Below are 13,237 nucleotides of genomic sequence, written 5' to 3' on the forward strand. Positions count from 1 at the left end.
CTTTGAAAAATGCTTACAGTGTTTTTGTTCCGTTTTGGTTTCATACTTGTATGCTTGTTTTTACTGTTTTGTTCTGTGTTCTACTTTCAAATTCTTGCTAGGTATTTTAGCATTTTTGCAGTTCACTCTGTTTGTTTTACTATCAAGCTCTTTGTAATTTCTTTTTAAAAAGTTCTATAACTAAAGCTATAATAAAAATAATTTTATGCTGTAATGGTACACTGACTCTTTAGTTTCTATGCACATTAAAGTGTGTATTACACTTGACTATGTGAAGGAGGTTCTAAACTGTTGTAGTAAAAGTAAACTTAATTCATTTTCAGATGGGACTACATTAGATTTGAATTGATGTGCTAATTTGATGAAATTTATATTTAAACCATCCCAATCATCTTCTTGTAATGTGTGACAGTGTGTACTCCATTTGTGTACTACTCTTTCATTTATCATCTTTGCTTTTTATCCTTTTGCTAAGGAGGTGACCCGAGGCCCAACTCAGGCTCCTGCAGCTCTGAGCCCCAACAGGACAGTGATGCATTCTCTCCCATTCGCCCACCCTCCAGCTCTAATAGTTCCCCCAAACCTGTGCAGCCCACCAGCACCCATGGCCGCTCCATCTCCATATCAGCTGTACCTTTTTCAGAAGAACAGAGACCTTCTATATTAACTGAGGATGCCTTCGCCCCAGAGCCAAGCACTCCTCCAGCCACTCGAGCCTCAAAGACGCGCACTGCCAAGCCCTGCAACACACCACCGGCATCTTCCCGCAAACTGCTGCAGCTCCTCCCCAACATCGCACTGACAAGAAGCAAGAGTCATGAGTCACAGCTGGCCAACCGCATTGAGGAGCCTGCTACACACAAGTGGGTTTTAGAACTGATACTGCAACTGTGTTTTTATGGTAAAGATGGTGAATCCGAGTGTGCTGTTGGAATATTTGCCTTATCTTTCAACTGCTAAACATCAAACTGAAATAACATAAGTCACTGTACAGAGTGGGGGTGTAAATCACAAGTTTCATCACAATACAATGTCACATCAAGTTTTTGGACAACAATATGGTATTTCCTGATATCACAAAGTCTGCCACAGCATTATTTCAGTTCAGTTCAATTCAGGGGCCTATGAGCAGAATGAGATGAGTTAATATCCTCATTGTCTTTTTCTTGCAGCTGATGCCAAGTGTGACATTGTTTTTCTGAATGAACTTTAGCTTGGTTCCCAAAATCACACTGGGCTGGATATATCTGTGTGTAAACCCCGAGTTCAAGATGAGAGAACAGAGAGGGATTTTTATATGAAGTTACTCAAAAGTCATTCATTTTTAGACATATTTGTGGCATATCAAAAAGATAACTTAAGAATTAACACAGAGACACAGGGCCCTATTTTAAATAATGTATAGAACATGGTTTAAAGTGCATGGTGCAGGTGCATTTAGAACATGTCCAACTCCATTTTGCTAGTTAAAATAATCATAATCTGGGTGCAAAGTAAGTCACAGGGTGCAAAGAGGTTGTATTTAGGCCCTTAATTAATCATAGGCGTGTTTTGGGTGTAACAGCAGAGTGTCATCTCATTACCTTTAAAAGCCAGGTATGCCTGTACTGCTATTTATATGGTGGATTTGCCAAATTGAAGAAGCAAGCAGTTTTCTGCTGAGAGTAATGTAGTAATAGCAGTGATGTCACTGCAGCAAAAACTGTGGGATATTTGAGCAACAAAACTAAAAACTGTAGTTATAAACTTGACAGAGAAAATGGAACTAAACTTTTAGCTTCTGAAATAATCAATGAAGTTATGCTGCTCCTCGTGTAAATGCACACAGATAGTTGGACAGCAGCTCTGCAGCTCTGCTCTGATCTCTGCTACTTATACATACCTGTGTGTGCAACAAGTTTGTGTATGCACCCTCCTATGTAGGCACCTCTCTGACTTCAGAACAGGTTTTTGTTGGTCAATGGCACAATCACATTCGGCTGCCTCGAAATAGCAATATGCCAACAATGCACCCGACCACACCACATTTTAAGACCTACAAACCCATGGGCCCACAGATGGCCGCAGAAACCTTTGCTACTGACAAAACATGGGCTGTGAAAATGACAACTGTGATAGTGTGAAACTAGCAGTAATGCTTTGTGTTGGAATTAACACAGGGGCCCACAGTGTCTTACAGTGTCATCATCAGCCTAAAATGTCAGCTTTGCACATAAGCTATTTTATGATATAACAGGCAAATTCCCAATTAATTTACAAAGTGGCAGTCATGCTCCCTGGTGGATTAAAACTTTTGATTTTAATTGAGTTCATGGCCTTCCATTTTCCTTCAGGAAAAACTTTACATTCTAGCTCCACAACTGGTAAAACTGCAAATAACAAAATTGTCATTAAGTTGTGGGTGCTGTCCAACACAGTTTCCAAGGTCAGGGCTCTGAATTAATGTAGTTTGGCACTTTCACATATACAAATGAAAGAAGACAAATCAAAACCATATCTATTCCTGACTGTTACACTATGGTTTACCGGCTACCAATGACATAACAGTTCTTTTTTTCAGCACTTTGCACTGTGCAGCTGAGCTGTCACCGCATGACAGGTTGAAGTGAACTGCTGTATACAGTAGCTGTAAGCTGCTCTCTCTCCTTGCAGAACCTGTAAGAAGAACAAAGTGCTGGGCGCAATTCATATCAATGGCTATGGGTTCAGTCCTGAGGACTCAGCGCTGCGCTCTCCCCTGCTGTCCGCCCGAACACCTGGCCCTGTCCCAGCCTCAGCCCCATACATGATGCCTGCCACACCCAACCTTCTGGAGGGTAAGTGCCCATAACAGATACCTGCCTGGATTCCTGCTCTCATTGGGCCTCATTCACTAATATGTGCGTGGAAATGTTCTTAATTCGCGCACAAAATAAGTGCGTACGCAAAATCACCGTGGAATTCATGACACCTGCGCACTGCCACGCCCCCATTTCTCCATATAAGGAAACTGCTTGCCTAGAGTTGATTCATGAATGAAGGAAGTGGTTACGCGAGGAGAGAAGTAGTAAACTCGCGTGTGTGGGCATGTATGTTATTATAGCGCACCTCTTGAGGGGTTTCAGGGTTTGCGTATGGTGTCATCAGCAATGTCCCCAGTCACCTAACCAATATAACATTTTAACATTAACAGAATAGAGACTTACTAAAAATACTAACTAAAAACAATTGAAATAAAAGACTAGAACAAAAGATGCTCACCAACAAGCCATCCACTTCTCACAGCCCCTGCCTCCAAACGCATTCCCACTGTACTGTTTTGCAAAATAAATGAGTTGTGGGTGCCTCCTGGCCAGCGGGCCACAGCCTTAAGGATATGGCAGTCGGCATTACAGATCATCTGCACGTTGATGGAGTGATAGTTTTTTCTGTTCATGTATTGCATTGAGTCAATCGATGGAGCTTTGATGCGCACGTGGGTACAGTCCATTGCGCCAATTTGGCATTCCAGCTATGCCATGGAACCCCATCTTCACATCGGTCTGATATATGTTCATCATATGGGAATTTGATATATCCAGGTAATAGCCTTAGACTCGCATAGTTGCAGTAGCACATGCCTTGGCAATCGGAAACGCCTGATAAGCCATTCATCATTTTCCTCGAACATGTTGTGTCGGTCCCTGAATACGCGCTCTCTCCTCAGGGCACGGGCTGCAATGTCCTCTAGCAAGGCTAGATATGCCATCTTAACACTTGCTCAGGTGAATCAGAATCGTTTATATACCCTGCATGCCCTTTAACATGCTACCAATTAACCAGTTGCCTTTGGCCACAGATGCGTAATTTCATGGCACAAGAAACTGTTGGGAGTGGGTGATCATTATGGTGGTCTGAGGCAGTTCTAAATTTGTTCGCAGAGTAAGAACAAATTCTGGTAAGAAAATATTGATGAATCCTGGATTTGTGCGTCAAACGATCGTACGCACAGTTTAAGCACAGATTTGTGCATACACACAGTTTGTGAATGAGGCCCATTGTCCTTTGGTGCCTCTGTGATTCTCTTTCATTTTCCCATTTTCTCTTATTGTGTTTTTGACATACTATGTTCTAATGTTCTTCACAGGTGTGACCATGCACAGGAGTTCCCCTCAGACAATAAGGAGAGACATTGGCCTGGCTGTAACACACAGGTCAGTTACTGTCACCCCTATACCCCTCCTGTCTAGTTTAGAATAAAAGACTTCACAGGAAAATGTTAAAGTCCATGCACACACTGCTGTGGACACTGTGGTTATTGTGTCACAACATTTTTATTGAGTGTGGCCTGTGAGAGAAACGTTATACTTAAATTGATGTAGTGGTAATTCTGAATTGTTGGGCAGAGGCGAGGGTGTAGGTTTTGTTTTAAAACTGGAGAGTTCCCCTTTAATGGTTCTTTAATGGTTTTTCAAAGATTTAATACTTTTTTAATAGTTTAGGTCAGTGTTTGAGATGAAAGAAAAGACCAGTTTTTTGCATGCTTCTACAAACAAACACGTTCACATACTGTTGTGGAATTTTTCCAGCTGACTGACATTCCAGTGTCATCACTGTGGTTTCCTGTGAATTCCCTGTGCGAGTGTGACTGGAATAGACAGTGTGACTCTAAGAGGAGTCAATCCAAATTCACACTGAGCCCTCTGATGCAAACCACTGTGGAACCAGTGCATCTGTGAGGAGAAGGAATTTGAACAATGTGGAGCATTCAGTCTGTTTATCTTACTGACAGCGAGTGATTTACTATGAATCTGTCCTCAGCAGCTGCCTGCATTATGTAGGGGATTTGAATTGCATATTGTGGCCTTTTTTTTCCAGAAACCCACTGTAAATTTCCTGGTTATATTTCCCTTATCCTAAATGTGACCCAGCTTAAGTTAAGCAGAATGACAGTGTTGTGTTTTGTGACCTTCACACAGTAAAAGACAACAACTAGCAAAGCTACATAAAGCTGATGTCCGTCAGCCTGTCTGTGCCAACAGCTGCTGTCGGGCAGGTTGACATTAGATTTAGTATGATTAGTTAAACCTACATTCTTTGAGTGTTATCCACTGGAGGTTGTGGAAACAAGGTTTAAAGACAACACTAGTATTATTTTCACCATTTAAATAGATGTGACAGCAGACAGCTGCTTATTAACACATCCCACAACATTATCATTATCTCTCCTTTTAGTCTTCATCAGCTCCTGAGAGAAACATCTGGCTCTTAGCTGCTCAACTGCAGGTCAACATGGTGGAGCAGTCTCTATCTGTGTCTGTCTGTTTCAGGGTGCTGTCTGTTGACTAAGCAATGAATCCACTTGTTTCAGCTCTACTGGACACATCGGGTTGGGAGTGAGTTACTGCCCCCAGCAGGAGTTCAACTGTCTTGTGGTCTTGTTAACGAGTGAGGGTAGAATGGATTGTGAGATTTATCAGCGGTTTGGCAAGGCGTCTACTGTGATGTAGGTGCTGCGCTGGACTGTCATAGTGAAGAGAGATGAACCAGAGGGCAAAGCTTTCGATTTACTGGTCCATCTATGTCCCAACCCTAGCCTGTGGTCATGAGCTATGGGTAATGATCGTAAGAATGAGGTTGTGGATACAATCGGCCAGAATGAGTTTCCTGCAAAGGGTGGCTGGGCTCAGCCTTAGAGATAGGGTAAGGTGCTCGGAGTAGAGCTGTTGCTCCTTTGCGTCAAACAGGGCCAGTTGAGATGGTTTGGGCATCTGATCAGGATCCTGGGCGCCTCCCGTTAGAGATGTTCCAGGCATGTCAAACTGGTGGGAGGCCCCAGGGCAGACCCAGAGCATGCTGGAGTGATAATGAATGATATTTTGTCTGGCCTGGGAACACCCAGAGATCCCCCAGCAGGAGCTTGAAATTATTGCGAGGGAGAGCAGCATCTGGAGTACTTCGCTCAGCTTGTTGCCCCCACGACCTGGCCTCGGATAAACAGTTGAAAATGGATGGATGGATAGATGGGGGGGCAAACTTGGGTCAGAGCCAACTTCAGATTCTAGTGGAGCTCATGCCATAGACACTCTCATCATGATGGAAAGTAAGTTAATGAAACCCGGGAAAAACGTCCAGATAGGCGATAAAGGACTCAAAAATAAATGGCGTTGAGCATGGGTAGAAGAGATAGGCAACCCATTCCTCATCCCCCAATTGCCTCAGAGGTCAGTGGTCAGGACCTCACAAAATATGTTGTATTATGACAATTATGACAAAATCTAACACATTTTATATCCAAAAGGCCAAAGGTCAACTTCACTGTGACATCATAATGTTCTGGATTAAACACCTTTCTGGCCATTATTCAATGTCATATCTCAGGAACAGAAGGGAAAATATTTTGGCAAAAAGTTGGTGACTCTAATCTTGGGTGTCCACCTTGAAACTGTACTGATTTTATAGATTTTCTGTGCTGTCATGGGGAAGATGGAAGCCAAGTCCCAACAGACTGAGCTACTGCTGCCCCAAAGATTTTCAGTCTCGTCATGTAAAGTACTTAGATACTAAATTCAGTTCTACAGTTACTGAATTTCAGGGCATTAGATGAATTGATCCAAATGAAATGTTAGAAGATAGTGTCATTATGATAAAGAAATGTTTGTTTTTTTTCTTTCTTTTTAGGTTCTCAACCAAGTCCTGGCTCTCCCAGACGTGCCAAGTGTGTCACAAGAGCATGATGTTTGGTGTCAAGTGCAAACACTGCAAGTAAGAGACTGTAAATATAACCTCCCCACTGTATTTGAATATAGCACTACTTGTTGTGGTCTCATTAGGGTATGTCATATCTATCTGTTCACAGGTTAAAGTGCCACAACAAATGTACCAAAGATGCTCCCTCATGTAGGATATCATTTCTCACATGTAAGCAACGCTCAACATCATTTCTTTTCTTTCACTCATCCTTTTTTTTTAAATTGAATTGCCAGGATGTTGCCCTGTGTTGTGCGCACCTTAAAGATAAGAGCCCAAAGTGCACTCCTGGTGACTTGCAGTGTAAAGACATCTGGTTGTCTATAAAACCTCATGATTTTTAGATAATTACCTTTTTCTGACACATAGAGACAGACAACCATTCACACTCAAGTTCACACCTACAGACAATTTAGAGTCACCTATTAACCTACCCCCAATCTGCATGTCTTTGGACTGTGGGAGGAAGCCAGAGTACCCAGAGAAAACCCACACTGACACGGGGAGAACATGCAAACTCTGCACAGAAGGGCTCCCTCCTGGGATCAAACCAGGAACCCTCTTGCTGTGAGGCGACAGTGCCTGTTATTATTTAGTTTTACATTTAAACACATTAATCCAGAAAAAAAATCTAATTATAAAATGATTTCAAACATATTGTGCTATTATTTAGTTTTGACACAATGTGTTTGAAATTATTTTAGAATTAGATTTTTTTTTGGATTAATGTGTTTAAATGTAACCACAAGATGGTGCCCTAAAATGAGAATCAGGCATGCGTGACAGCACAGGTAATACACCAAGGATGTGATTATCATATAGGATGCCTTGTTAAATTTTGACATGTTTGGAAATGTATAAAAACTGATTTGTCACCAGTTGCCTTGTCTGACCCTGATGGAGACACATGTAGCAGCTTAAACAGAAATAAAGGGGGCATTTCCACTCCATTCCCTCTTTGTGTTTTTCCACAGTGTTTGTGTGCTTAGCTGTGGTAGTAACACACACAAAAAGGAAATGTACTGAAATGATAGTAACTTTGGTTTTGTGTGTGTGTTTTTTGGTCTAAGTCAGACTGCTGAAGCCTCATACAACTTCATATACACTTTGTGTTTTTTGCACAAACTTGTCACTAAGAGTGGAAGTGCATTAAGAAGGGATCTTGCAGTGACCAGTCGCTTCCAGCATGATTACAGGAAGTGACACTTGTTTCAGTGTACATAGGGTGCACTCTTTTCACTCTGCTGTTTCTTTGGCATAATGTATACAAGAATATTCTAACCAGCAGTAAATGAAAGGTTAAGTTCTCAGCTGTGAATAAATATGTTTGATTGAACACAACTGTTAAGTGTAAATAAAGTCATGTTGTGCATTTTTGCCAAACAACCCCATCATGGGGGTTGGTTGGCACGATGTTAAAATGTTACAGTTGCAAAATGAAGTAACCAATAGAAACTATTTGAACAGTTAATTATAATAAGAACCAGAAAACATGAACATTCAGTAGAATATTTCTCCATTTTTAAAGCCAAACAACTTGTCTTCAGTCTGGAGGGGCAGAGTCAACTATTGTCAAATGTAACATTAAAGCGTTAAAGCCTGTGTCTGTGCTGTGACAACCTCTCTGTGTTTTTAGCCACAACATAGATTTTTAACAGAGTTTCACCAGACCTCTGGGTAAGGTTGACCTAGTGGGTACAAAATAGTAGCTAAAGTTAGCTAGTAATGTTAGCCAGACAGCAGTGCATCCATGAACAGAAAATTATACTCAAACACATTTACTCACCCGATCAAAAGCAAGCAAGAAGTCTGTTCAGTCATGGACCAAAATGCACATAAAATCGTGATAGTCCTTTTGTACGACGATAGTGTCTAGACCAGGCAAGTTGATCAAGTTGTTGAAAAAATCTCTTTTCTTCATTTTGTATGGATCACATCCAACAAAAGTTTCAATATTCTGATGATACTGGCTGCCTGCAGGTTCATCCAGCTCTTTAATGTTTTCACCTTCCTCTATATCCAGCTCACACAGTGTATGGATTTGTTACTTCCTGTCCTCCATCTGACTTTTGCACCTCATAATAGTCATGTGATCACAAACAAACTGTTGTTTTGGACATGTGCCAATCAACTTGCTCATGTTTGACCCAAATTTGTGATGAAATAATGTAAGCCAGGCACCATCACTCATTACAGACTTTCAGATCTTATTTCAAAATGTAGCTGATTACCCTGTCTATTATCTAGAAGTAACACATTTCTAATATCTCAGATGTTAACATGAGGTGCACTTCAAGAAAGCACATATGTTGATGTTACAGTTTATTTCTGTGACCTTCAAAGGACCAATTATAGCTGTTGCCAACCAACCCTGGTTTCCTTCAGGCACTTGTATATTGTTTTAAGACAGACTTGAAAATGTCTATCTTATCATTAAATATTCAGTGTGTTATAAAATTAGCTAATGTTTTATTGTGATTTGTAGTGCCAAGGATGCGGAGGGCAGAATCAGTGCCATCTGATATCAATAACCGGATTGATCACACAGCAGGGATCCCACTGCAGTTTGGTACTTTACCAAAAGCAATAACCAAAAGGGTGAGTACATGCTTCTTTTCTATTATAATATGTTTGGAATTTTGTTCCAGACTGCTGTTACTGATTTTATTCTCAAGGTAATGCTGTAGGTAAAGATTAGATAGGTAGAACTGAGTGTCAGGGAAATAAATGGTATCATTGGAAGGTGCTTACCATTATATATATATTTATGAGTGTGTGTGTGTGTGTGTGTGTGTGTGTGTGTGTTAGCAGGAGCCTATTCCCAGTTTAAGCCAGCTGGACTCCAGCAGTAACCCATCATCAGCCACCTCCTCCACACCTTCCTCTCCTGCACATTTCCAACAGAATAACCCCCCAAGTGTCAGTGCCACCCCTCCACCCAACCCGTCACCGCCAGGCTCTCGAGACAGCCGCTTCAACTTCCCAGGTCGGCACCCTGTCTCTGGCATCACTCACATACACACAAGCTATGTACCATGGAAGCAGTCAGCATATTCTTATAGAACGGTTTGTTTGATATCCTATGAAAAATGCATGCACAACAGTTTGTATGGTATCTTACGAATTTGTGCCCCATGAAAGACATTACGTCCTTAACATGCTCGTAGCTAACGTACGGTTGTGGAGGTTAGATGTAGGAAAAGAAACATGGTGAAGATGTACCTTAAAATTACTCAAATTTCACTGAAAGTTCACATGGATCTGACCACATGACTCCAGGCGAAAGTCCAGTTTTTTGTGACCCATCCACTGCCCCAACCTGCCTCCTTACAAGCGCTCAGAACTGCTTCCTTGTTTACTCCTGTCAGTGCATTTGTCACATTATTGCAGCCTTTCAAAATATGATATATGTACAAATTTGGTTGCTCTGCCTTTTATAGAAAAAGACACGAAAATTTTGTGAGAACAGCCTGAAGCAGTATAATGCAGTCCAGTTTAACAGCAGCACAAACTGCAGTTTCCTAAATTGCTATGACATTTGATTAATGCCTTTTCAAAAACAATTTCAACAAAAAATGATCATTATAACCTTCATGATGGGAGGATGCATTGGAGGGTTATTGGATTAAACTGCATTACTTTTGACTACTTATCAACTGTATGTTTGTTTCTGAAAACATTTGAGGTGAGAAATAGGCAATCCAGTAATCTTGATTCATATTTGATCAGAGCTGCCTAGTTTGACAGTTTAACTGCAGTTCACATGCAGTGATTGGCATGGTTGACAGCAGCATTAGAGACTCCTCAGCTCTGACTGGTTGTTTTTATTTAGATGTGTTGGATTCTTGCAAATGCCATTAGAAGCCATTTTTCGTAGATTATCTGTCTCATGTAATACTGTCTGGATGTAGTGACAGATCATCAAATATGACAAAAAGTTATATTTTATTAAAGTTACCAACATCCTCTGATCTGATTTCATAAAGTAACATGTTAATTTTTATGTTGCATTTTTGGATGATTAGAATTACTCTTGTAGTGCTGTATTCTTAAGTTGTGTTTTCCAACAGATGTTCCTGCAGCCACATACACTGCTGTTCAACACTCTGGCAACTACCATGAGTCTGGGTAAGAGAAAGCAACATATTGGCTGATATAAGCTTACCACATTACATATACGTCAGCTCACTGCTGGCCCATGGTGTAGGCAGTATAGGTGAATGCTAAGGGTGCTGTCCACCATGGAGGGCGCCACAGATGGGGGAAGAAAGAAAAAATGTTTATCTTTACTATTTTTTACTAATACTAATACTACTATTATTTTGAAATATTACATGAGGCCACAACAACATAACTACATAGCAAAGTATACTAAATAATAGAGACACCTTTTTTGGGGTTCCCAAAAAAACCCCAAATACAAACAAACGGTAGCTCACGGAGGTTGCATTGATTTACATTGTGAGGCACTCCTTCTTTGTGTTCAATGTAATCTTGTAAAATGTAGCTTTTGGCAGCTGTTTGAAGGACTTAGGGCACCAAATGTGCTACAACTGCCATTGCGTTAGCTGATAAATGTCAGCACAGATATGTCAAAGATGTGTACCAGGTAATTTAGAAACAGTGTCTCCACACCAACAAGTTAATTTGTACACTGTTAAATGTCCTCACTACATACAAGTCATAATTTTAAAGGATCCTTATCAATGTGCTGATGTTAAAAACAAATATCAGTCAATATATTCTTGTCACATTTTTTAAACTCTCAACATCAAAAGTCCAGTTTCTGCCAGGTTTTACATAGCAAGTACATATATGAATAATACAACCTCAATTCCAAAAAAGCTGTGTAAAATGTAAATAAAACAGACCTCTAAGATGGCACTGCATTAAAACCAACATGATTGTATGAAGGATACTGCTACATGGGCTCAGGAACACTTTGGAAAACAATTGTCATTAAACACAGTTCATAGCTGCATCTATAAATGCAAGTTAAGATTCTACCATGCAAAGTGAAAGCCATACATCAACAACATGCAGAAACACTGCCGACTTCTCTGAGCCCAAACTCATCTGAGCTGGACTGACACTAAGAGGAAAAGTGTGGTGTGGTCTGACCAGTCCATCGTGGACGTCATGTCCTCTGGGCTAAAGAGGAGAAGGACCAAAAATTTAAAGCCAGCATCTGTGATGATATGGAGGTGTGTTAGTGCCCATGGCATTATGGGTAACTTTACATCTATGAAGGCATCATGAATGCTGAAAGGTACTCACAGGTTTTGGAGCAACATATGCTGCCATCCAGACATATTTTTCAGGGACATCCCTGCTTATTTCAGCAAGACAATGAGACACATTCTGCTCGTGTTCCAACAGTCTGGCTACGTAGTAAGAGTGCAGGTACTAGACTGGTCTGCCTGCAGATCTGTCTCCTATTGAAAATGTGTGGCACATTATGAAACACAAAACCCCAGACTGTTGAACAACTGAAGTTGTATATCAAGCAAGAATGGGGAAGAATTTCACTTTCAAAACTTCAGAAATTAGTGTACTCAGTTCCCAAACACTTACTGAGTGTTGTTCAAAGAAAAGGTGATATAACACAGTGGTGAACATGCTCCTGTACCAACTTTATTAGAACATGTTGGGGGCATCAAATTCAGAATAAGTGCATGTTAATAAAAAAATTGATAACATTTTTTTAGTTTGAACATTAAATATTTTGTCTTTGGACTGTATCCATTTCATTATATAGGTAAAAAGGGATTTACAAATAACTGCATTCTTTTTTTATTCACATATTACATAGTGTGCCAACTGTTTTGGAATTGGGGTTGTATATAGTGTATAGTGTATATATAGTGTGGTTTCCCCCGTTAAAGGTTTTTTTTTTGGGGGGGGGGGGTTTCCATATATGCTGCGAGGGTCCTAAGGACAGAGGGTTGTCGTATGCTGTAAAGCCCTGTCAGGCAAATTGTAATTTGTGATATTGGGCTTTATAAATAAAATTGAAATTGAATAGTGTAAGTGTATTTGACTTGTAAAAGTATACTCTAGAGTATCTTACAGTACTAGTAGAACTTAATAACCCTAGAAAAAAATTTTGTCAGTTGCTCATTGTTGCGGGTTTTCTCTCAGAGTGTCACAGGTGGCCGTCACTGAGACACAGCTGACTGCAGTAAAGCAAGGAGGGGTGAGTTACTACATCACTGAAAAGAAGAAGTGAAAATGATAAGTTATTTGCTTGTGTTATTCATAGGAATGGTATGCCTCTGAGGTTTACAGCACTTTTTAATGTACTGTTGTGAAGCATATTTATTTTTTCTGTCACTGCCATATTTTCTCAGCAGTGGAAGTCAGAAGAACTTTTACATGGTGTGTTCTCAGGCAGGAAAGTATTTTCAACCACCAAAAATACATCCCCTCTAGCTCTGAAAGAATGATGCATATAATAATGTATTTTGAAGAATAATACAAACAAAGTCTGGTAGTTGACTCAGACTCCACAATAGACCTGAAAAGATCC

At 40.5% G+C, this 13,237-nt stretch overlaps 1 protein-coding gene across 6 annotated transcripts in view; it reads left to right on the forward strand.

Moving 5' to 3' along the window:
• The window catches only part of LOC117259790 (kinase suppressor of Ras 1-like), a 103,758-nt gene that overhangs the window by 80,126 nt on the left and 10,395 nt on the right, over positions 1-13,237 (forward strand). For 5 of the 6 annotated variants that reach the window (XM_033631504.2, XM_078166870.1, XM_078166871.1 and 2 more), the window contains 9 exons: positions 476-863; positions 2,653-2,816; positions 4,106-4,172; positions 6,640-6,723; positions 6,818-6,879; positions 9,194-9,306; positions 9,517-9,694; positions 10,779-10,836; positions 12,850-12,904. In XM_033631504.2, the coding sequence (XP_033487395.2) occupies positions 476-863; positions 2,653-2,816; positions 4,106-4,172; positions 6,640-6,723; positions 6,818-6,879; positions 9,194-9,306; positions 9,517-9,694; positions 10,779-10,836; positions 12,850-12,904 (1,169 nt within the window). The remainder of the gene's footprint in view (positions 1-475; positions 864-2,652; positions 2,817-4,105; positions 4,173-6,639; positions 6,724-6,817; positions 6,880-9,193; positions 9,307-9,516; positions 9,695-10,778; positions 10,837-12,849; positions 12,905-13,237) is intronic. The other variant, XM_033631505.2, reaches the window with a different exon arrangement.

This window comes from Epinephelus lanceolatus, chromosome 4 (genome assembly GCF_041903045.1).
Source record: "Epinephelus lanceolatus isolate andai-2023 chromosome 4, ASM4190304v1, whole genome shotgun sequence".
NCBI lineage: Eukaryota > Metazoa > Chordata > Actinopteri > Perciformes > Serranidae > Epinephelus > Epinephelus lanceolatus.